The sequence below is a fragment of the Manis pentadactyla genome, chromosome 15 (genome assembly GCF_030020395.1).
Source record: "Manis pentadactyla isolate mManPen7 chromosome 15, mManPen7.hap1, whole genome shotgun sequence".
Taxonomy (NCBI): domain Eukaryota; kingdom Metazoa; phylum Chordata; class Mammalia; order Pholidota; family Manidae; genus Manis; species Manis pentadactyla.
The window spans coordinates 79,850,760-79,876,156 of record NC_080033.1 but is presented as its reverse complement, the minus strand read 5'-3'; the positions used below and the strand labels follow the sequence as shown (position 1 = coordinate 79,876,156).

At 52.7% G+C, this 25,397-nt stretch overlaps 1 protein-coding gene across 2 annotated transcripts in view; it reads right to left on the bottom strand.

Moving 5' to 3' along the window:
- KIAA0513 (KIAA0513 ortholog) overlaps positions 1-25,397 on the bottom strand; it is a 52,641-nt gene that overhangs the window by 11,907 nt on the left and 15,337 nt on the right. For both annotated transcript variants that reach the window (XM_057493142.1, XM_057493143.1), the window contains exons 2-8: positions 10,386-10,879; positions 8,407-8,506; positions 6,864-6,937; positions 4,216-4,286; positions 2,556-2,763; positions 1,689-1,729; positions 1,159-1,237 (exon numbers count right to left, since the gene is read on the bottom strand). In XM_057493142.1, coding sequence (XP_057349125.1) covers positions 1,159-1,237; positions 1,689-1,729; positions 2,556-2,763; positions 4,216-4,286; positions 6,864-6,937; positions 8,407-8,506; positions 10,386-10,714 — 902 coding nt within the window. In that variant the 5' untranslated portion in view covers positions 10,715-10,879. The remainder of the gene's footprint in view (positions 1-1,158; positions 1,238-1,688; positions 1,730-2,555; positions 2,764-4,215; positions 4,287-6,863; positions 6,938-8,406; positions 8,507-10,385; positions 10,880-25,397) is intronic.

The window sequence follows — 25,397 nt, the reverse complement described above, 5'->3', positions numbered from 1 at the left end:
GAGACAGCAGCCAAGTCAAGGCCCAGCGGGCTGAGCTAAGTCCCTGGGCAGGTGTGACCCGGCTGCCGGCCTCCCCTCCTCCCTGCTCTACGTGAACCTGGCTGGGCTCAGGTGGGGCCTCCTTGTGGAAACTTCTGGGCAGGTCTGGCCCAGTCCTCCCTGGCCTCGTTGCTCACACAGCCTTTGTTTCGCTGTGGCCAAGTCCTCCATGGCTGGAGCGGGATCCTCTATAGGAGAGCAGGTCTGATACCATCTGGGCTCCAGATGGAGCACGTGGCCTGCTTGTAAATAGACTATGGTGATGGAGAGGCTTGGGGGCATTACAAGCGGTCATCCAGAGATACTGGGCAGGGTGTCCCCAGACCGCTGGTTTCTCACTTCAACCATGACCTTCTTTCATATACTGTGTATGTAATAGCTTTACTGGCATATAATTCACATACCGTAAGATTCAGTTTTTTAAAGCATATAATTCAGGGTTTTTGGTGTAGATTCAGTGTTGTGCAACCATCACTACTATTTCCAGAACATTCCCACCTACATTAGGAGTGACTCCCCATCCCCTACTTCCCTCAGCCTCTGGCAGCCCTTTAATCTACTCTGTCTCTAGGGATTTTCTATGCTGACCCTTCATATGAATGGGATCCTACATTGTGTGGGCTTTTGTGTCAGCTCTTCCCCTCCGTGCAATGTTCTCAGGGTGCCCATGCCACAGTGTACCAGGGCTTCACCCTTTTATATGGCAGACTAACATGCCATGATGTGGAGAAACCCCTGCTGTGTGTCCACATGTCAAATGCCCACACAGATGGACATTCAGGCTGCTTCACCGCTAGGCTCTCATGAGTGAGACTGTCATGAGCATAAATGCACCAGTTTTTGCTTGGCTGGCACCTGCTTTTGTGTCTCTTGCATGTGTCCTAGCAGCGGGGTTGCTGGGCCCAAGGGTGAGCCTGTTTGACCTTTTGAGGATGTTTTCCCAAGTGGCTGCCCTCTCTGACAATCCCTGCAGCCACATATGAGGATTCCAGTTTCTCTGCATCTCCCCGACACTTGCTCTGTCTTACTTTGGCTATCCTAGTGGACATGAGTGACCTTCGTTTCTGATGGAGATGAAGGTGTGGCACCTGCCGCCCTGCGGACATGAGGTGGCCTTACCAGATTGGCTGCTGCTTCAGGTGCGTGTACAGGTAGATCTTCTCTCCTTTCCTCTCCTCCTCGGGGCTGCACACAGTCACTGCAGGAGGGGGAGAAAGGCTGAGCGTGGGTGGCTCTGGTGGCACCCACATGTTGGGAAATGCCACAGCGAGGGGCCTGGCTACCACTGCTTCTCCCGACAGGTCATGAACGTGCAGGTGAACCTCCGGGATAGCTGTTCTGCCACCCATGGCCAGTACTGAGGCTTCTCACACCTGGCGCCGAGGACTCCTTCTGAGGAGGGGTCCCTGGAATGGCTCCCTGCCCTGTGCTTCCTCACTTAACTGCCCGGGGGTAAGGAGTTTAGCTCCTGCCTCTTGTCCTGAGAGAAGTGGTTTTCCAGGGAAATTCAGTAACAATCACTGGCTGAGTTGAGAGCAACTTGGACGGCCCGAAGCAGCCTCCCGTGCTAGAGGGGAGTCCGGCCCCAGTGTGGCGGGCTGGCCTAAGGGTCGCGAAGCTGGGCCTGTGGGGTCTCTGGAGGCACTCACCTGTCTTCTGCGGCTTCTCCCTGGGCTTGTTCTCATCCTCCCTTGGGGGACAGAAACCACAGCAGTGAGAACACAACCCCCCACCAAAGAAACCGTTTCACCCGCTGACACGGGATGGGGTCGCAAACCAGTATGTATATTTAACTTGCTTTTCTCTGAAAAGATTGTGTTAAATCAATGCTCCATCTGCCAAATGAGGAGATGCGGTGTTTAGGCTTTCTTGCGCGTGTCCTGTGAATCCCAAACTGTCTGGGCCAGAAAAGGAATAAGGCCAAGTCACTGTTGTAACCAAGCCACAGGAGGCGAAGGTGAGGCCACAGGGTGGCCGGCACAGACACAGGGGCCCAGGGCTCTCTCTTGCTGATGTGTCCTGTCTTGGCGGAAGTCTTGGCTTTGAGACCCATTCTAAGACGTCCAGCCCCCGAGGCCCCATTTCCGTGGGAGAAGTGCTGTCCTGGGGCAGGGCTTCCCCTGCGCCTTCCTTCCCTCCATGAACACGGACTCTGACCAGTTAAGAGTGAGCCGGGGGAGGCTGTGTGAGTTCCCTCCTGCCCACTGAACATGTCCATACGCCCATCAGTCCAGGGGACACAGACCCACAGAAGATACCCCGCATATCAGCAAACAGAACAGCGTTTGAAACCATAGAAAACTCAGGGGCGGTGGGGACGGCAGGGAGTCAAGCTGGGCCGGTAGCTGTGCTCCTCGGGAGAGCTCCCGGCCCCAGAGATCGCCGCGGGCGGACAGATTCCTCCTCGGCAGGCCAGGCCTCCGCGTCACCCCCACGTGCAGGCTTACTGGACCCTCTGACGTTTGTCACCCCTGCCTCCCATCCCCACAGAGGGACGCACACCAGGCGACACTTACTCGTTTTTCCTGACCAGGGGTCCCTTCAGCTTGGTCTCCAGGCCTTCGAAGAAGCCCTTGACATTCTCTGTCTTGGCTGACGTGTTCTTCAGCAGCCGCTCCGCTATGTCCTTCTTCTCTGCTAACCAGCTGTTGGCGGACTTCAGGTAGGAGTCAATGCTCCCTGCAGGCTTCTCCTTGGACTCCGAGGGGAGCAGGTGCGGCTTACCTGGGAGGGGATGAGAGTGGGAACCAGGATTGGCTGGTGCAGCAGAACCAGAGGGCGGCTGAGTGCGGTGGTGGCTCTGGTGCAGGGCCACCTTGTCCCACAGTTGCCGGACACAGGCGTGGAGGCGAAGGGCTCAGTGATGCCCAGGAGACGAGGCCTGGGCTTTCCCTCCCAGGGCTGCTGCCAGGCACCTACTGTGTACAGGAGGTCAGCCCAGGGCCACAAGGGACTAAAGAGGGGGCAGCCGGGACCCAGCCCTGAGGAAGCACTGCGTCCAGAGGCAGACGAGCCCGCCCACACAGTGAGACCCCGAGGTCCAAAGCAGCGACTTTGGCGGTGGAGGCCACGGGCTAGATGGAGACAGAAGAGTCTTTCCTCACGGTGGGAGGAGGCGCAGATTCCACATGGGCCTCCTGGCCCCTGGACTGGGGAGACGAGGGCCTCCCAGGGCGAGGAGCAGAGTGGAGGCAGCAGGCATCCCCCTCCTGAGGGGAGGGGATGGGCCTTCAGGCCAGGGTGCTGAGTGTTCCCCACTAATCTCAGCTGCTCTGTGCACGGATCTGACTCAGACAAGCAGTGGCTAAATATTCTTTGAGGAAGAGCCACAGACTGAACGAGAGGTTCCCACCTGACCCAAAGGCAGTGGATGACAAGCTCCACATGAAGGTCCTGCCCAACGGTGGTCTGGTCATGAGCTACGGCAGTCGGATCAGCCGTTGCCAGTGGAAGTGAGGGGCAGGAGAGGACGGAGCAGAGTGTAGATGACCGGGATGCACCCCAAGAGCGAGCCCATGCGGCGGCACCAGGGAGGGCGTAAAGGGAGCCCGCTTAGCACCGCCCTGACCCAGCTCTAGTCCACGTCCCAGAACCTTCTTCTTACGGTGGCCTGAACAAAGGAACTTAACCCAAGGAGCCCCCCAGCTCCAGCATACCAGAGAGTTCCGGTGCAAGGGGACAGGAGAGCTGCGGGGATCTCAGGACGGGAGCGTCTGTGTCCCCCTGACAGCACCTGCAGCCCTCACCCGGGACGCCCGGCGGCCCAGGCCCAAGGCTGCTTCGCCCCCACGCTCTTGTCCATAGCCAGTCTGTGTCATATTTTGCTCAAATATGATGTCCTCAAAACTGATGTCCTCACATTGGCAATTCCTGTGTCTGCCAGGAAATGTCCCGACTAATGCACTTACTTCCTCATTTCCTAACAGCTGGGCAGTTTCCTTCGCCCTGTGGACAGCCGGCCTCCTGACCCACGGCGTGGACCACGTCATCCCCTCCTCCTGCTCGGAGGAGCTCACTCCCTGCTCACTCCTTCCCTACCATCGGCCCCCCTTGTTTTCTCTACACCTCACGACTTTGTCTTTCATCAGCAAGAAATCCTCATTTGATGCCATTTTATAAGGTGACACATCTTGAGTTTCCAAGTTTGCCCTCTACGCAGCCATGCCCGAGGCTCACCGATGTGGTAGTAGGTGAAGCACATGGTCATGAGGCTCTTGGCAGGCCCGAAGTCATCCATCTGATGGCACCTGTAACGAGAAGCAAGGTGAGCGCGCTGAACCGTCGTTCCACCCAGTGTTCTCCCTGCAAGTTCCTGAAACAAGACCAGAATACTCTGTAAACATGTCTAAATGAGCTCTTTCCTCCCCAGATGCTATGTAGGAGAAGCAACAAAAATAATCCCCATTGGTCCAATTAGGTAGGTCACCCACAGGCACTCAGCCAGGGACCAGGTCGGATCCTGGCAAGAAGGAGCACGTGGCCCATCAGCCTGGCCTCCTTCTCTTCCAAGGGGAAACAGCCAAGGCTTAGGAAACCAGTACTAGAGGCAGGAGCGGGGCCAGGACTGGAAGTCAGGCTGCTTGGCCCTCTTGCCCGTGCTTCTCAGGAATAAGCAGTTAGATGATACCCTATAGTCAGTGGTTTTCCAGACTTGAGCGACACTGGAATGACCCTGAGGATGTGTTAAGCTGTGGATTGCTGCCCCCCATGCCTAGGAGTCTCTGATTCAGTAGGCTTGGGGCAGGGCTTGAGGATGGGACTGCCTCGTGCAGTGATGTTCAGACGCTCCTGGCCTGGGGACAGCACGTTGAGGACCACTGGGACTATGAACATTTACCTGCCCCATTTCACTTGCTGAAAATCAAGTTAAATTAGTTTCACGCCAGAACTTTTTATATACTCAAAAATGTTCTACAAATGTACAGGGTTATGCTTACTACATTATATAAACTATATTAAAATTTTGAGATACACATAGAGCCAGTCAATTTAGCAAACAAAAAAAGGGGAAAAACATCAAAAAGAGGGCCCGTCTGACACTGGGGTCTGTTCTGTCACAGCTGCAGTGACGCCTCTGGCAGGGGCGTGCAAAGAAGACGACGAAGAAGAATCCCAGGGCCACCACGGGGCACGAGGCAGACCACTCGGGTGCATTTACACGGCAGGATGCCACACAGCCATTACAAATGCAGAAGTGTATGCAAATGTAGTGCCTTTTTCGGAAAAAACAGGTATTTGCTGGTCTATGCCTCATGCCCGCAGTTATCACAGGAGATGGGCAGAGGGAGAGAGTGGGGTCAGGAAGGGCACTTCCTTCCCTTCTAGGCTTCGTGCCTTTCTCTCCTGGTCCCTTATGTACTTTTCTTTGCTGTTTAGGTTTTAGCCTTGGACAAATATTACTTACAAAAAAAAAAAAAAAAGTCAACAGAAATTATTCAGACAGTGGGATTAGGGCTGTACTTATTTTTTAATTAAAAACAATCTAATAACTGTATTAAGCTAAAAACCCTAATAAACTACTTGCAAAGTTTTTTTCTAATAAATGCCTAAAAAATATTAGAAAGCTTTTTTTTGTTTGTTTTTTTACAAGCATACAAAAATATATACGCTCCCATTCAAAGTGATGGGAAGATTTTGCGTTCTGGCAGGGCTGGAACTTGAATTTAATTTTCCCCACCAGTTTCATTTATTTAAGGAAAAATTCAAAGAAAATGGAGAATTAGATGAGCCTGTTACCCTGTGGGATGGGTACAATCTATGCAAAACTCATGAAAATTCCTGCAGACGCAAACATCTGGAAGTTGAAGTGTTCACAATGCCTGGTCCGCCTGCTCCTGGCACCCCTGCTGCACCCCTGCTGCACCCCGGGATCCCGTGCCCTCCCCCAGGGACGGTTTTCCACCCCTCCACCCTTGCCAGCTCTGAGACCTGGATCCCACGGAGGCACGTCCTGGACTTGGGATATTCTGAGCAAATCAGGAAAAACAGGGATCCCTCGGGGGCTTTTCCTCTAGCACATGTGCATGTTCACAGGGGAACAGAGAAAAATGGGGGGACATCAAGACATGGGAGTGAAGGGTGAAGAGGGCAGCTGCACCTCTGAAAAGGAGGCGGAGGAGGAAAAGGAGAGGAGCAGTTCTCAGGCCTGGAAGGACAAAATGGACCGGGGATCTGGGGAAGTGGCCGTGCTACAGGCCACAGTGAGGTGACAGGGGTGCAGATCACTGCCAGACGGGCATCCCCAAGGCAGAGATGCTGCCTGTCCCAACACTTTGGAGGGCGTGCCGCCTGCTCTGATTCGAGTCCAAGATGTATGAGATGGCTGGCAGTCCCAGAGCCCTGCACGTCCACCGCCACATAGAGGCGGAGGGGCCCTTCCCACCACCCCACGCGGTCCACACGGCTCTCTGTGACGGAAGGCTCCGGCAGGGCCTCATTAGTACCCGGGGCAGGCTAGCGCTGCCCGACCGCATCATTAAGTGGGTGGTTACCTAGTACTTTACAATAGGAAATCAAGAAGACTCCAGCTCTGCTGCGGAAGGCGGGCAGGGTCAGCCGCATGTAATGACAGCCTGTCCCCACGAGCCGCGGAGAGGACTTACTCACACCCAGCTGCGGCCTCTCATCTCCGCTGCCGGGTAAGGACCACTACCTCCCTCCCGACACCTGCTGGTCACGACTTCCCCGTTTAGCAGGAGCTGCGGGTGTCTGAACAATTGCAGCTGGTGACTCGTGTGACTGTTACTCACAACTGGATTATTACAGGGAGGGAGAGGGCGGGCAGATAAGTCAGGACGAAGGCTCTGAGCAGCGGCGCTACTTACTCGAATAGGACCACCGCAAAAGACTGCACCAGGCGGTAGAAGGTCGGCTCTGAGACGCACTTGGAGTTGCAGCGCTGTCCAGGAAGAGGGCGGACATGTCATGGGGCAGCCAGGGGGGCAGAGGAGCCCTGCAGCTCAGAGAGGCTGTGGGCCTACCGCGCTGAGCGCCCCCAGATGCAGCTGAGGGACAAGCCCAGGTCGGTGCCAGCCTCCCCTGCTCTGCAGGAATCGGGACCCAGGGCACGGTGCTGGCAGCCGCACACAGCTGTCACTGAGTGGACAGCAAGCAGACATTTCCAGGTTTTAAAAACTAGGGACTTCACACATCGCCCACAGAGCACAGCAGTATGGAGGGCGACCCCCAAAGTAACAACACTGCCTATTTCTGAGTCATAGACTTATGGGGAGTTTTTCCACTTTTGTTTACCTGAATTTCCTAATTTTTTGTTGAAGCATACATCATTTGTGATAAAAAAAATACTTTTGAAACTAAGAACTTAAGCCACTTGACAGACAGAAAAAGAACCTCCTGGATATTTATTAAACTTTCTTTTTCTGAATTTACACAGCTGTCGCTGTCTTGAATATAATGTTTCTACAAAAACTGAGTATTGTGGATTTTTTAATAAAAATATGCATGGACATAGCCCACATGCTTGCTTTAAAAAAATTAACTTCTCTGATGCAGCAGTCCAGTTTGAAAAAGACAGATGCACCCCTATGTTTATCACAGCATTATTTACAATAGCCAAGAATTGGAAGCAACCTAAGTGTCCATCAGTAGATGAATGGATAAAGAAGAGGTGGTACATACACACTATGGAATATTATTCAGCCGTAAGAAGAAAACAAAGCCTACCACCATTTGTAACAACACAGATGGAGAAAGAGGGTGTTATGCTCAGTGAAAAAAGCCAGGTGGAGAAAGACAAGTATCCAATGATTTCACTCCTCTGTGAGGTATGTGAACAAAGGAAAAACGGGAAGGAACAAAATAGCAGCAGACTCACAGAACCCAAGAATGGACTAACAGTTACCAAAGGGAAAGGGACTGGGCAGGGTGGGTGGGAAGGGAGGGATAGGGCGGGGAAAAAGAAAGGGGGTATTCCGATTAGCATGTATAATGTGGGGGGCACGGGGAGGGCTGTGCAACACAGAGAAGACAAGTAGTGGTTCTACAGCATCTTACTACGCTGATGGACAGTGACTGAAATGGGGTGTGTGTGTGGGACTTGGTGAAGGGGGGAGTCTAGTAACCATAATGCTCTTCGTGTAATTGTAGATTAATGATAATAAAATGAATAAAAAAAAATTAACTTCTCTGGAATTTCATGTGGTTCGAAGGCCAGTCTGCCCCCTCACCTCTTTCTTGGGGGGCACCCAGATGAGCTGCTTCCCACTTCCTGCTATGCTAAAGAGGCCTTTTCAGAACATCTTTTGGTGAGTTCTACTTTTTTTTTTTCTGTTGGTCTATTTTGAGTCTTTTCTCCAGAGAGTGAGTGGGACCCGCCGCCAGTGCCTCCCCTGCCACCACCACGCTCACCTGGGCGCTCACGTACCGCGCGAACCACTCCCGGCCCTTCCCGTTGTCACTGCTGCAGTGCTCTCCAAACTTGGCTTTCTCCTCCTGGTCCAAGTCCTCCCTGGAGAAAGAGAACAGGCGCCATCCAGACCTCCTGGCCCCAAAGGCCGCGAGCCTTCCCCCTGGTCCTCCTGCCCCCACTGAGGTCCGGGCACGCACCAGGCCAGGCGGCCTCCGACCCTGCCTCCGGGGCCTGGTTCTCCGCTCGTCCAACTTCCCACTGGTCTTTGGTGCTGAAGTCAGCACGGACCGACCCGCCGAATCCAAGCATTCCCTATTTGCTCAGTGAAGTGGCCCGTTGGTCTGACCCACCTCTGACCTACCAGGAGGGTGTAGGCAGGGACTCTGCACTTCTGAGGGATGGAGACAAGGAGCCCAGGGCCACGGCCACCAAGGCAGACAAAATGCTCACCTGCTCTCAACCACTTCTGACCGCTCTTGTCAGGGCGGGGAGACAATACCCCAAATTTAAAGACAAAAAAAGTGAGGCAGAAGGCTTCAATTAGCTCGTGCCATTTCTTTCATTTACTTAAGGTTTTGGAGAAAACATCTTGGTCTCATTTATCCCAAAATACCAACACCAGATGAAACAGGAGAATTTGTCGGCTGTCTGCAGTGATTTTGGGAATGCTCTTAGAAACGCATCTGACTCAGCCGGCCGCGTTCCCCGGTGCTGCCCATCCACGCCGGCTCTCCTGGCACGTCAGCAGCTTCTGGGCTTCCTCCTCCTTCATTCACTGGGTGCGCTCAGAGGAGGCTGACTGATTTCAGCACCAGTCAAACAAACCCAGCAGGGAGCCACATCTCCCGCCCTCCCAGAACGCACTCAAAATCAAACACTCGTGCGTTTCGGGTGGTCAGATGCGTGGATTATCATGGAATGCTTCCCTTTCCCAACTGCACAGAAGACTGAGACACGCCTGAAAAGGTAAACACTGGCCCTGCCCGTATCACAAACAAGGGACCTAGGTCGTAGTAGAAAATAATGTCCTCTTTGTACAGTTGCCAATTGGCAGGAATTCTCAGGGCTTTCATGGAATGGGAAACGTAGCCCTTCTCAGAGCAACTCAGGTTGAAATGCGCGCAGTCGGGAGGCCTCATTAAAGTACAGTTTCAGACTCGGTGGGTCTGGAAGGGCCCAGAGTCATATTTTGCTTCAACATAAAACTGATGTCCTCACCCTGGCGGTTCCCGTGAGATGTCCTGTCTAACGCACTTATTTCCTCGTTTCCTAACGGGTGGACGGCTTCCTTTGTACCGTGGACTACGTCCCCTGCTCCTGCTTTGAGGAGCTCACTCCTGGCTCATTCCCTCCCTCCCATCGGCTCCCATTGTTCTCTGGAAGCCTCACAACTTCGCATGCCCCCCTTTTCCTGGTGGAGATTTTAACGAGTGAGGGGAGGGCGAGAGGCTCCTCTGCAGTCTCCCGGCCCCTCAGTCTGCATTCTAACCCAACTCTGCTTCCAGCTGCTATTTATCAATCCAGAAGGGCAAAGAAAGGCCAGACAGAGGTGAAGGGAAGGTCCCCAGCCCAGCAGCCGGTTAAGGGTTGAGCCGCTACGCGCATCACAAGGATACGGGTAAGGGAGACCTTGCTGCCTAAGCTGCCCCTACATTTAATGTCAGCTGATCACCGCAGCCCCTCGCCAGGTATGGCTGACATGCATTGCCGACGGGATGTCACCCTGAAAGTGTTCAGATGCTGGGTAGGCAGAGCTAGTGCCCGCCTGGGTTTAGTGGTGAGGTGAGCGTGACAGCGGAGCGGTCCAGGCAGTGGGGCTGAGGGAAGAAGTGGGGAAAATGCCCCAAGTGGTTCTACCTGCAGCGGGCGTGGGGCTGAGAACCACCGAGGCAGCCCATCACAGGCTGGCGAGGGTGCAGGCCCCGGCCCCGGTGATGCCGGACTAAAGAGACAGCGCAGAGAGCAGGCCCAGGCTTACCCCCCAGAGAAGACCTTCTCCACATAGCTGCGCATGAAGTCCCTGAGCTCCAGGGTCCCCTCGTCCTTGGCCGACTCTGTGCTCTGGTTGGAAGAGAAGGACTCGTTGGAGGAGGAGCGGTGGCACTGGTCCCACGAGGGGTGGGCTGGTGACTCGCCCAGGTCGTTCTCACTGTCCGCCGACTCCGTGGTCTCACTTTCCGACCCGCCATCGCCCTGGGAGCTGTCCCCGTCCTGCAGCTTGGCAGGCAGCGCCTCCAGGGGTGAAGAGGCGGGTGGCTCGGTCTCGAAGTCGATCAGGGAGCCCACGGGGACCTCCGGTGCCTCCATGGCTCGGGTGGGCTGCCAGGCGGGGAGGCAGGTGGGCTGGATTCCCAGTCGTGTCAGTGGAAGCCGGAGGCCAAGCGGGAGCCTGCCGACCACATGTGAGCTGCCTGGGAGCCGCTGGCCTCCAGGAAGGAGTCCTCTGGGGCGGCTCACGTGGCCCTAAGGCATCTGGAAGAAAGGCACATAAACATTATCAGCACAAGAGCTGCTCCTTGTGTAAGAACTTGGCACTGACGGTCAGACTTAAAAAAAGAACAGGGTCCAAGCTTCCAGAACATGGGACATCTCTACCCTCTTGTCATTTTCCTGGTACACGAGAGGCCCTCAGTAAGCCTTTGTTGAATAAATGAACAAATAAACCCCCACAATCAGGATTCCCCAGAGCAAACAGCCATCAAGGGCGCCGCATCTGCTGGCCTCTCCCGCTCTGGTCTACCAGATGGAGGCCCATAAATAAAAGGAGACCCTGGGCTGGAGTCAGAAAACCACCAGAGACACACACCCCTGTTGGCTCAGTGTCGCTGGGTCAGCGGCCACAGAACATGCACGTCCCCAAGTGCATTGGGAAAAGCCCCTCTGCTCGGCACTGACCTCACATCTCCTGCTCCCCAGGCTCCTTCCTGAGTGTTCTTCCACTCAGACCTGGAACCTTCCCAGGCTGCCAGGTGCATGCCTCTTCTCATCACCCCTTGCAAGCCTCCCAGGTCTCTCAGGGGCGTTCGCTGGTGGGGCCCAGACTCTCCTCCGGGCCCTGTCCCTGCAGGACAGCTCCCTGCATGGTGGCGCTCCCAGCGCTCTGTCTGCTCCGAAGCGCCTTTCTCCCCTCCTCACCCGGCCCAAAGGCTGCTCATGCTGCAGGCTTGGCCTGGCAGCCCCTCTTCTGAGAAGCTCTCCCACCCTTACTCAAGACCACTGACTCCTCTGGGCCCCTGCATTTTATTTACACTCATTTAGAACCCTGCTTGTTTGATGGTAGCTATGAACAATCCCCTAGAGGGTGGATCACACCTAAGCCACCTCTGCAGCGATCTGAGTGCCCCATGCAGAGTCTTTAACACGTAAGTAGCTGGTGTACACTTGTTGAATGGATGAACAGACCGAACGTGACCAGCTCTAGGAGTCGGGGGGTGCTGACAACATACACAGTGTGTCCCAACTGCCAGGGCAGCGGTCACTTACCAGTTCTGAGACCCACCCTCCCTCCCTGGTGACGAGGGGCAGACAGCTAAGCTGGAGGTGGGCCCTTAAGCCTCAGCAGCGTCCCTCTCCTTGGCCTCTAGAGACCCAGAAAACTAGGACAACACCCAGCGGACATACGGCTGTTGATACTGTGGGACGAATGCATCTTCTGAGGGTAATTCAATATCAAAACTGCATTTACTGCTTGTTAAGAGCTTAATGCTCACCAATCGACTACGGGTTCCCTCAAATTCCCCAGTGCAGGATATTTTTAAATGCCCTGAGTCAGAAAGGTGGAATGGCTGGCTCCTTGTCGTGGGAGTGGTGAGGGCACACCTTCAGGAGAGTCCTACAAGGCCTGTCCTGGGCCAGAAAAGAGGAGTATAAACCTCAGCTCAAAAGGACTCTCTGCACAGGGAGAGCTGCAGGGGCTCTTAGGCGCTCAGGAGGCAGCCGGCCACCGCACAGAGGCTGGAGATGGAGAAGTGGCGGCCTGCGCCGGGACAGCCCCGCCTCACCCCCAGCTGGCGTGGCCTTGAGCCTCCTCTCTCTGGGCCAGGTCTACCGTCAGAGCCCAGGCCAGATTTCTAGGGTCTTTCTGGGAACCACATTCTCAGACTCCCCCAAAAAGGGAAAATCGTACCTATATAACACACTGGGTATTAAACATGGAAAATCACACTAGGAAAATGTCTGCTTTCACTGTGAGAGGAAAATTGAGTCAATTAAATCTATATTATAAATGTACCCAAATCCAACTAAAAAAATCTATATTCTAATAGACATTCAAACTACTCAAATGAGAAAGCACACAGGAGGAAATACCGTTATTCAATGCTCAGACAGCTTTTCCACCCATGCTAATAACCACACATACAGAGAGGCAAATCAAAACAGCCAGGTTCCATCTCATACTGCTAAAGGAGCAAAGATTTCCCATTTATAATCCCAGGGCTGATGAAGTCATGGTAAAGCTAACATTCTTAAACAATCCTGGCAGTAAGCTTAAACACAACTTTAGAAAGTAATTTCTGTAATTTTTATTTCTCTCTTCTGATCCAGGATTTTAAATGCTTAGAATTTATCCTAAGAAAGTAATTCAAAACACACAAAAACAGTTTTGAGGAGAAAAATGCTCACTGCAACAGCATTTCTAATCCTGATAAAATTGGGAGGAGCTATCTAAATACGGTAAAATGGCAGATAAATTCTAACAATTTGATACAATGGCAATCAGTGAACAGTGCAATTAGAAAACAACCAGAACATCAGTGAATGATATCTGCTTTATAGTTAAGTGGACAAAATATTCTATAGTTGGCAAATATTTACTGAACCCTACTGCATGCCATCCTCTAATCTGGGCACTGGGAATACTGAAGTGAATTAATTTAATTTTATTACAATTCTAATTATGTACATGTGAAAAAGAAGACAGAAGTGTATTATAGCACTAAGGTAATTCCCCCTTTTTATTTTGTTCTCTATCATAACAATGCAGTTTGCAATAAATTAAAATTCAGAGGGAAAGGGCAACAAGTTATGTGTCTAGAAACATTCCCAGTGGTGGGAAGGGCTGCAGGGCTGCATCTATTTACTAAAGCGGAACATCACAGCTCAGGGGTTCAGATCAGACCAAATTACCACAGCTATTTCTGGTCCAGCCTGAGGCTGGCGAGCGGCCCTCCCAGCACCTTAGCAGTTGGAAAATTCTGGGAAGGCATGAGTCATCTTTTCCCAGAAGCCTCCTCTGTGGGCTCAGGAAGGCAGGGACAAAGCGACAGGGAGAGGCACGAAGTGAGAGGCCTGGCACTGAAGGCAAGGAAGCAGGTGCGGCAGGGGGCCTGTCCTGGGCAGAGCAGGGCGCTGTCACACCACTCTCGGATCTGAGAGGCAGTTGGTGGTGAGGTCCTGGGGAGTAACCCCACCCTCGTCCAGGAAGGAAACATAATTACAGGCCTCTGGGCAGGATAAGGTGACAGTCCCTCTGAACACACCAGGATCACATGCCTCATGTGACTACCTGTCTGGTCAGCCAGAGAAAACAGAGGAAGTGGGCCTGGAGGGGCCGCTCAGAGCCTGCGAGATGCCACCGCTCAGGAGCACGGGGCCAGTGGTATCAGAGAGAATGAGCTTTCTAAAGAATGCAGAAATCCACCTCATAAAATATCCCAATTCTCTGGAAACTAATTCAAACTTAATTCAAAACACACCATGGGCCAAAGAAAACACGTCTGTAGGTTGCGCCCCACCCCTTTGGTTTGCTCTACACACCTGGGGGCTCCCCAGAGCCCCTGCAGGTCCAGACGCTGAGAGTCAGGGTTTTAAATCACCACGGAGCTCCACAGGTTCAGAGCACAGATATTAAAAATGCTTTTCTACAGACTTGAAGCAGAACAAACCTGTTTGTTTATTACACACAATTGCACTGTTACAATTCGTTTCCTAGGCCCTGTAGCAGAAGTTTGTACCAAGTTAGGCTACGATTCTAAGTCAACCTGTAACTTCCCATGGCCTTAACCACCCACTCATTCAACAAATGTTTAGTGAGCCACTGCTATGCATCAGCTGCCTGCCAGGGGCTGCAAACAGAGTCATGAGTGAGACCACCCAGAGCATCTGGTCATGTATGTGTGTGCAGGCATGTGTGCAGGGGGTGGGTAAGAGACAGTTAATAGAATAAAAACCCAAAGGAGACCTTCTATGGCACAGGGGATGACAGAGCTGGCCTTCAGCCAATGCCCCTGGGAGGACCGAGAGGGCCCTCTCTGGACTAGGGGGCAGAGAGGTGGATATCTGAGCTGAGACGGAGGAAGGACCAGACAAGAAGACTGGAGGGTGGTCCGGGCAGAGACCAGTCTGCACAGGGACCCAGGCAGCAATGACCTGGGACAGCTCAGGAAGTCGGGGGCTGATGGGGCACAGAAGGGGTTGGCCAGGTGGGCCAGGCAGTGCAGGGAGGCCTTGGGGCCATGGTAGGAGCCTGGATGTGTCCTAAGGGCCAGTATGTATGGAGAACAGGCAAGAGCAAAGGCCAGCCGCTGGGGCCACATTCCGGGGCAGGTCACACTTCTGGACCCCTGCAGCCGCCTCCCCTGCCCTTGCAGAAGAACTCGGAAGGAGGTTGCCTTCCTGTGGCTGCTCGGCCACACCCCGCAGGGCTTTGCTCAAACTCTGATTTTCCCAACACCCCAGAGCAACCAGAGCCAGAACTTCTGCAGCAGGTCAACCTTGAGCAATGAGAAGAGGCTCCCTGGGGGAGAATCCGGAACTTCCTGTAACTGGGCACTGTGCCACCTACCTCAGGCGGCTCCTCTGTCAGGCGTGCTGCTCCTCTCACAGAAGGAAAGGGGACTGCAAATCCTCGCTCCACCCGAGTCCACAACACCCCGGCTCACACTCACATCTATCCAGCCCACCCCGCCTCCCCTCAGTAACCCAGGCTCGGAGGAGCCCACCTGCAAGGCTAGGACGCAATGGAGCACAGGTAGGCCTGGCTCCCTACAGCTGCCTCTCGGATGCCCTCCTGGGGATACATTCCTAGAAGTGGGGCTTCTGGGTCACACATCTGCCCATGATGAAGGCTCACGATGGGCACTGGCTGCTGCATTACCTTCCCCAAAGTCTGCACTGTGGCAATTTATACTTGGCAGCTTTTACATCTGCACCTTTGTTCCAACTGCAAGGTCAAAATCCAGAGCTCTGATCCACTGTGTCACTCCTGGTTTAAGAGAGGGCACTGCACATGGCAGGGCAGGTTCATTCTGCAGACGAGGGACCTGGGACCCATGAGGCCAGCGGGGTCTCAGGGCCAGGGGTCTCTTCCCGCAAAGCCCTGGCCTCTGACTAGGGCGTCAGGTCTGACTGCTCTGCCTGACGACCATCCCAAAGAAAGCCCGCCGCCCTCCTCGGGTCCCAGGCCCACTCGGACTGGGAAAGCTAAATCTGGACGGTTTCCTCTTTTTGGGAATGTGGATCTGAACCCCCGTTTTCCCTAATCATTTGGATTACCAGCAAGACAAACGAGGTGACCCACAACAGGTCTTAGGCGATGTGTCCTGCCCCCAAGGTTCATGGGAAGCTGAGCCCAACCCCCACCTTGGCAACATCAAGAAGCTGCATAAGGAAATCGAGGTCGATGTTAGCAGAGCAGTAGGAGCTTCTAAGCACAAAAGGAGGTAAAAACATTTTGTTCCCGATCATTCCGTCAAGCTGCTGGGCAGGATCTGTGCTCACTTCCACTTTGGAGATGAGAGGTCTGGGGCCAGGAGAGGCAGGTGTGTGGCTGTGTGAGTCACTTGGCAGGTGGGTGGGAGAAGGACCACCTACTGCTCAGGACCAGAGGTCAAAGATGCTACCTGAGATTTTGCCACACTTTGACCTCTTTCCCTACTTGAAGGTCTCCGCTGGAGCCTTGTACAAAGCAGTGAGCCAACCTCCCCACAGAAAATCTGCCTTGCTTGGCCTAACTGAGGCAGGGGGCCAGCGCTGCACCGCCTGCCAAATGCTGATTACCAAGAGACCCGCGTCCCTGAGAGCCTAATTCACAAGACTTTCGACCCTCCAGCCCCCACGCACTGTCCAAATAGAAGGCGAGGGTCTTGGTGGGAAGCAGAGTATTAACAATGACACCCCACCCTGCCACACTCCGTTCGTGCAGCCTGCTTTGACTAATGAATACAGTCACCGGTCAGTTGAATGCCCTCTATGGCATTTCAGCAAGTGTCACATAGAAAATATGCCCAAGGAACCCAGGAAAAGTCAGTCTTTTCTTCCTTTGTGTTGTGGACACAGGGTGCTCGGACGGGCCTGACCTGTGACAGAGGGAAGGATCAGCATGACCCGCCAAGGGGTCTGGTGACACTGACCCCCTCCCTACCTGGGCGGGAAGGAGGCAGGCTCGGGGTTTGAGGGCATTGTGACTTGGGCACCACATCCTTCCCTGGGGCCACCTCTCAGCTGGACGCTGCCCATGACCGGGGGGACAGCCTGGCTGGGGGCACCCCCGATCCTCACCGCAGGAGGCACAGCCTGAGCAGCTGAGCGAGGGTGCTTTTAACCTAAAGCTGGATCCCTGAGAAAACTCACCCTGGGGACTGTAGGATATTTTGATATTCTGAAGGAAATGCAGTAATACTTGACACTTTTCAGACACGGAGCCAAGCTGGGTTTTCAGCAATTCACCAGGATAAAAAGTATTGCACAAAAGTGAATGTGGAACAAGAAAAGAGAGCGGGCATGTCCAATCAGATTCCAGGGATGACAAGGGGCATTGAACCCAACAGGTGCCCTGTCCCATTAGTTAAGTATTGTGGTTGTTTAAGAATGAAATAAAAAGGTGTATGCTGAATAGTGGTTCCCCAAAGATGTCCACTTCTGAGTCCCCAGAACCTGTGAATATATTACCTTACATGGAAAAGGGACCTCGCAGATATGATTTAGTTGAGGGACTTGAGATGGGGACATGACCCTGGATGATCTGGGGGGACCCACAGAATCCCAAGGGTCTTGTAAGAGGGAGGCAGGAGGTCAGAGTCAGAGAAGGGGATGGGTGGATGCTAGGCTGCGGGCTCTGTAGATGGAGGAGGGGCCTCCAGCCTAGGAAGGGAGGCGCCTCTAGAAGCTGGAAACGGCAAGGGGGATAAGGCTCTCTCTGCAGCCTCCAGAAGCCTGCACTCGGCCACCCTGACATCAGCCCACTCAGGCAGACTGTGAATTTGATTCCAGAGCTGAAAGGTAGTAAATCTGTGTTGTTTTAAGCCACAGAGTCTGTAGTCATTTGTTACAACAGCCACAGGGAACTCACACAAGCAGCCAGTACGATGTTAGGACATATGTACTTACTTGTTGTTTGCACTGTTAGGTATTTGTTCTAGCCTAGGAGTGCCAGGAAGAAGTCACTGACACTAGCTAAGGTCTGTGAACATTTCAGAACCTCTGGCCCAGAAAGAAGGCCCCAGGACTCCGCCCAAGCCAAATCCCTTCTCTGCTGCCGAATGAGCTGTGAGCCTGACCTAGGACCTCCCCCCGACCCGCTCACCCATCCCTCCAGCGCTCAGGTGAGCTGTGGGTCATTTCCCTTTACGTTAACACATCATGAGAGAAAAGTTTGGAGCAGACAGGGTCCCCGCATGTCTGCCAGCCTCGTCAGTAGGTCACCATTTCCTTTCGCCATGGCCTCGCCTGGAGAAGCCAGATGTTTGTTTTGCTCCGAGCTAGTGGCTAGCCCTCTAGCGATGTCCCACTGAGTAGTCTTGTCCAGTCTGCTCAAAAGCGTTGCATGTCAGGCTAACTCAGCAGAAGGTCAGGAGATGGTCTGGGATTTGCCCTGGGGGTCAGGGGAGACTGGTTCCTGGCTTAGATTCCTGGTCTCTGGGGCTGTCTTGAGATAGGTGAACTTGACCAATTATTAGATGACTGTTACCTCGTTTTGTTCAGCTATTAAGTGATATAATAATGGACAGTTTCCAGGAAAACTGTGCCTCACTGGAACAGATGGAGGAGAAGGCAGAGAACCTTAACTGTGCTGCTGAGAGCAATCGCCCTGTAAGGGAAGGGCCTCTGGGAGCACGAAGGACAGCAAAGCCGATTACCGAGGTTCCACAGGAACCCCCCGCCTTTCAGGTGTGCGGACTACTTCCACATGCCACTCCCCACCTCCAAGGCTGCCACAGGTCATTAGGAGAGTGCACACCCCGGCGTGCGGGCCATGCTCTAGTTGGCCGGGTCATGGCCGTGGGACCGTGCTCGCCCGGCAGAAGCTCCCTGTGCAGTAGGAGCCCTGCTGTTTTCTTCGCTGTGGGATTCTCAGAGCCGGGACAGTGCAGGGTGAGGTAGCCGCTTGGTGAATAGTTGTTGCTGTCGAACGCTCACAGGTCAGGTTCAAAGGTGATTGCAGGTCACAGGCTGCATTTGTAGGCTGCTTCCCCGCCCCAACATCCCGTTTGCAAAGTCAGCTAGCCTGCCATCTGGCCCAAGTCCTAATCCCCCCCCCACACTTCCTCCAGCTGCCCTTGGAGCTCCCAAAGGGAGAAAGCTGCCGAAGCCTACCAGGAAAGCACCCGCTGGAGAGGCTTTTACCATGGGAAGGAGGAGAAGCTATAGATCACTCTCTGATCTTTCCATCGACAAAGTCTCTAAGCTCTGCACCTAAATCATTCTGCTAGGCCGCATCAGGAGATTGCAGAATTCCTGACCTCACTGGGCTTCCAACACAACCCAGGAGGCAAAGAAAATTAATTCCACAATTCAACTAAAACACAAACAAACCCGTTTTCTGTGTAGGCGATGCAAGCGCAAAGCATTAGGCAAAGGAGAGTAATTTACAGACCCTGTACTGTGGGCATACTGGCCAGAAGAAGGGGTAGGCATCTAAGGGATCCACCACTGGGCGAGGGCACACGCCACTGGCACAGGGCTGGGGGAGGGTGGCTCAGGAGCAGCAAGACCATACCTGGTGGCGAGCAGACTCTCAGGGAAGATGCTTGCCTACGTCTTGGAAGGTGGGGTCAATTTTTATAAGCAGAGGAGGGAAGAGAAGCATATCAGAGAGTGGGGAGCAGTGGGCAAGCCACAAGAGGGAAGTCCCGACATTTCCCACGGGTGGCCTGGGAGACAGCATCCACCTCCCTTCAGTTTGCAGAACACAATGAGCTACCACTGCAGGGTGGCCCCCAGAGTAACAGTTACCTGCCCAAATCTGAGGCCAGAGGCCAGAGGCCGGCCTCCGAGACTCAGATGGGCAAAGCACGGAGAGCTGGTCTCTGGAGGCGGGCTGATGGGAGGAGCACAGGGTGGCAGGTTGGGGAGGGGCAGGCTGCCTCTGGCTGTTTGCGGTCCTGTATCCCAAGCACAGACCCTCGTGCCATCCATCACAACACAACCCCGGCTCCCCTGGGCCGGGACACACCTGGCACGCAGACCGGAGAAGCCAGGAGACTGCAGCTCCTGAGAGAGTCCGAGCTAGAAACAGGTTTGGGGATCATGACTCAGAAGCACAGGCTAAGCACAGAACCACCCAGCGAGGAGACGAGAGGAGACCTAAGCCGCAGGGCTGAGCACAGCCTGGAGAGACACAGGAGAGGCCCCAGGGAGAAGGGCGAGCTTGGGATGGCCCCCCAGGCCCACACAAAAGCACTTTTTACACCAGCTTAGGGGCTTTAATAAGGCTGCGCGCCACGGAGGGAAAGGGCTGAGGCTGCGTGTGGCTGCCACAGACAGGAACCACAGCCTCTACGGGAAGCCTCCCCATCTCTCATCTCTGAGGATGACACCAGGACAGGTGGGAGGGTGAGGGAGGGAAACGTGTGACCTCATTTCAAGAGGGAAGACAGCAGCCTCTGAACCTCAGTGGGATGGCCGCGTGGAGAACATCTAGAGGTCACCAACAGGACGGCTCTGTGCATCGGAGCGGGAAGCGCTGAGGACTGAGGCCACAGCCTGATGCCGAACGACGCCGAACGACGCCCCGGCACGGCATGTGTGCCCCAAGGACTCGCAGACCAAGGCAGTCCTGTGGACACAGCGCACTGCTGCTTATGTTTATCAAGATACTTGACAAATGCATTACAACTCTGAGGACAAGACAGAAAAATGTGGCCCGAACATTGTGGAATTGGGTAAACTTATAAATACTGTATTTCATTACCCTCAAAAGCACTTTTTACACTTTGAGATCTCTGAAATTGACATGTCTTAACCCTGCTCCTAGCCAGGCTTATTGTGACACAGGTGTCATTGTCCAGAGACAAGAGTGGACCCTCTTTTATTTTTTAAAGTAATTTAAAAATAAATTCAAAAAGTAAAATAATCATATTGCTCAATGAATTCCCATAAAGTGACTACTCCCAGGTGACCATACCACATCGGGGTAGAATGACCAGTCCCCTGATGTCCTTCCCCCGCCACGCCTTGTCCTCCCTAAGGGGCATGGATGGGCACTCTGCAAAGAGAGCGTAGACAGCAGACAGGACGGTGCTTTACAGGAACCCACGACTTGCACAGCTCTGACACTTCAGAAGAATGGGCCTCTGAATGTGAAGAAGTTTTAAAAGTACTTGAACCAATTTACTTTGCTTATATCTTCCTCTGTATTATGGACAAGAGGGATATTTGATAACAAACTATGTGTAAGTAATTCTAAAGGAACTGTTTCAGTAACTATAGGATAAATATTGCAAATGATAAGAATTGTGTGATACTCTAAATGGCGCTGTTTAATCTTTCTTCATTGTGTATAAAAGAATGGCAAATCTTACAATTGATAAGGTCTTAAATTTGATAAAATACGGTGGCTGAGCTGCCTGACCCAGACAGTCAACATGGGAAGATGTCTGTCGCGGAGGAGGAAAGGACTCCATCTAGCCCAGGCTCTAACCTACATCCTCAGTAATTACAGGCTTGAATGTAAATAACATGCTAAGAAAGAACACAGGATACTTAAAGCCAGAGGAACAGTTAATTCAGAGAATGACACAATTTGGACCCAGAAGGGTATCGGTGGTGGGCTGAGTCTAAAAAAAGATGCCCCTTACAGTAAACGTACTCATTCACTGGGCACCTGCTAGGTGCCTTCCACGTGCCAGGCATGATGTGGAGCAAAGAGGTGATGACAATGTTGTTCTGCTCTTAAACAGCTCACAAGTTATTAGTGAGGGAGTCTGACATTTTGACCCAAAGTTACTAAGTCCAATGCCGACAGGAAGCCCGTAAGTTCCCTATGCATCAATGTGTCAAAAAACTCAAAACTGACCTTCAGTTGCATTGACAAAAATATCTGATCCAAAAGAGATGTGAGGGTTCCTCTCAACTCTGCTTGTGCTGGTCAGGCTGCTCCTCGGACACTCGACCCGTCCCACAGCTTGGAAGGGACACTCAACGCCTCTTACGGTGGCAGTGCTGCCAGCACGTCCGAGAGCCACGCACGCTGCTCTCAATTGTCAAGTCCAGGCAGCCCGTTCGGACTCATTGTTTCAGAAGAAATAATAAACTTGCAGAGGTATTTAACAAATGCTTGTAAGGCTTTTTTTTTTTTAAAGAAAAGGAACAAGGAGAGAGCTGAGAATCTGGAAAGCTCCCCCAATTTAAAAAAAAAAAACCCACAGGATAATTATGTCACATGAGCAATGGTGAGAAAGTTGGGGAAATTCCCAAGGGGAAGAAACAGTCTTCCACCTGGGAGGAGCGGCCACGTGCCTGAGGGGTGAGACTGCCCCACGTGGCTCCAGAGGACGGCAGTCCCACGGTGGAGTCCACACGGCTCAGCCTCCCCAGCCCGCACGGGCCCTCCCGAGGCTCCGTGCTGGGGAGGTGAGAGGCGGAAGGTGGCACCTGCTGCTTAGCAGGCTATTAGCAGGAGAGGCCATTGGGCCTCTAGGGTTTCATACCATTTGCGTTCTGAGATGACATTTTATGACGCTTAATGCAAGTTTTTCTCCACTGCAGCTGTCACGAGGGTTATATCTGACAATAACTCCTATTTTATGACCTCCAGGAAGAAAGAAACATCTAAACTGTTCACAGTTCCCAGGAAAGAGATAAGGGACCATCTGTTGGCTCCCTGACTCTGAGAGAACAAGGCGGTGTGTGTTCTCCACAAGGCTTCCCAACATCTCTGGGGCTTTGCTGGGCCAACCTGAGAACCACTGTGAAGGGCCAGGCGCCGCACCGTGCTGGGAGCGGCCGTGGAGAAGACAGCCCTGCCTCACTGAGGAGGCAGTCTCCTGATTCTGCCTCCCCTGGTGCAGCAACAGGGCCGAAGGCTCCTGAACAAATCCCATTTCACCATGTTACCAAAAAACAAGAGGGCCCAGGAGTTCAATGAGCCCCAAGTGGATTAGGGAGGAAGGAAGGGGTAAACTAGCATCACCAATCAACAGCTTCTGCAGGGCGAAGCCTCAGCAACTAGTTAGTCTTTTGTAAGTTGTCCTAAGTCTCCACTCAAGAGTCACCTTACACAAGCATCTGGAAGTACAGTTCACACTTTACTCGTGTGTAATTCATCTGAGGCAATTCCTCAAGGAATCAGTTAAGCTCTCTCGTTTAAGGCAACAAGGAGGAATTTGGTGACAGGTGTTTTCCATTAATTTTCACTATGAACTGAGCTGGTTTCACTATAACCAAATGTTAGAATTTATTGCTGGGTACATCCCTCCATTGGTGAGCAGCTGGACTTCTTTAATAAAAGAAGGATGAGCTGGCAATTCAGTGACAGCTGGATTCAATCTGGATGTAGATTGACTTGGCCTTCTATCCTTTTGGGTAATCTGGCAAAATAAATGCATATTGCCACAACCCCTGGAGTACAGAGAGCCACACATAACGGCTGGCTTGGGACAGGCTCCCTGAAGGATCTGGGACTCAGTCCCTCCCCAAAGCACCCAAGGGAAGGGCTGATGGAACTGCATGAAGGCCCACTCTCTTCCTGAGGTGCTTTGCTCTCTCTGGCCCAATGAAAGGCCAAAACAACTGTGCAACTGGCCATCTGCGTCCATGGGGAGGCTCTGGACAAACCTGCCTGGGCCTGGGCATCTCCTGGCAGGCCAGTCAACCCTCTGCCAGGAGCTGCTAGTGTCCGTCACCACTCAGTCGTGACATCGTCATCTCTGGCTGGTGGTCCAGGTGCCCTGCAACCCGGAGCTGGTCAAGGCTGCCCACACAGAGGGCCACGCGCTGCCACTATTCCAGAACAACCTGCCATGAGCACTTGGGTGCTGGTTTCTTCAAGACAGAGCTTCGGCTTTAATCAGGCTAGTTTCCCTTCTCTGCCTGTGTGTGTCTCTCCCACACACCACACCTTTGCTAATGCTTCCTTCCTTTCCCCATACACACCACCCACTCTGGTCAAACCTCTTGGTACACCCAAAACCCGCTCTTCAACGTGGAGAAATCTGAAAATTGTTACTGGGGCTCTTCTCTGGGTCATCTGTGGTCTTTCAAAATCCTCCCTAATGTTGAAACATGTTTAACAATATTTTTTAAGTCTAACTGTTTAATTTATCCTAAGAAAAAAACCCACAATATGGCCAAAAAAACACATATGCAGCATTACGTGTAACAGCAAAAAAGTGAAAATAACCTAAAAGCTCAATAAGAAGAAAAGTATGTCGATTCTGCTACATAAATTTTGGCACTTTGACTGAAATGTCACTGAGAGCAAAAATGACAACATGGTGTCATGAAAATGTTTACGTTAAATGAAAAACCAAGATGTAAAATTATACTCCACCTGTGATTACAAATTACGTAACCATCATACAGGACGACGCCACAGCTGTCTGGCCTGTTGCTACAGACACTTGCTCTAAGGATCCGGTGTGCTAATAAAGAAAAACATTTGCCAAACGGCTAAGGTACTATACAAACTTTCAATGGTGTTGATATCAGGCATCATATGAGGAATGTTTGGTACGTGAGCCAGCAGGGTGATGGGGACTTTGACGACCGCTTCAGTGTCAGAGACCTGGAGAAAGCGGCCACTCACAGGTTCTGCTTTAGTTTTCACATGGTCTCTGCATCCACGTCAACATGTCTAGATGGAAATGCTGTGATAGTTACCGGTATCGACAATCCACTCATTTGGGAAGTCTTTGAACTAAGCTTGCATTCTTCTTATAATAAAGGCTTTGCTGTTTTTGAGTGAGAGAGAAAAAGAGAGATCTACTTGAGGAGATGACCTCTGTTAGCCCAGATTCTGTACACATCGGTGACCAAATGCTGGATACAAACCCTCCATATCCCGTGTGAAAGGCCCTTTGCTGTCAGGAGACCATCTCTTTCCACTTCACCGTGTTTCCTAATATTCGTGGTGGAGAAGAATAAAGCTCATCTGTTTACAGTCCAGACATCACTTCAACCTGGCAGCCTGTAGTTGCCAAGGGACTCCCTTCTGACATGCGCGCAGGATACATAAAGATGGGAGGGAGGGAATGTCGAGGGGCAGAGCTCCACAAGTCCTTTCTGTGACCCTGCACACCAAGCATTCCTGTTACTATCTACCTAGCTTTTCAACGTTTAACCTCCTCCTTCCCACACAAGCCACAGTTTTCCTGCACCAGATACACCCTGATCTCCTCATTTCTTGTTTAATCCAGATGTCTGTGTCAAATGATCTAAAACAGACGTCCACTAGCTTCCCTACAGTTCTGAGTACGACGGAGGATGCACACTCCACCCTGTCCTGCCCACTGAATATGGCTGTGAAACCTGGATAGAAGGAACAGCAGCTATGCGAGGTCTCGGAAAAGCAAACAGTAACAGGAAGATGAGGAGAGGCAAGCTGAACCTGAAGCACCACTAGAGTGGTGGTGAGTCTGCCATCTCCCCACTCCAGGACCCCAGCCTGGACTCAATACAACCTGACAGGCAGTAATGGCAGCCCCAGGAGAAGCCAGCTCGCCTGGGCTCGCGGGACAGGAGCGGGGTGGTCTGATTCTCAGCGCCGGAGCGCCGGATCCCGGATCCCGAGGTGTCTGCTTCTGTGTGGTCTCTGTCTTCGTGGCTCTCTCTT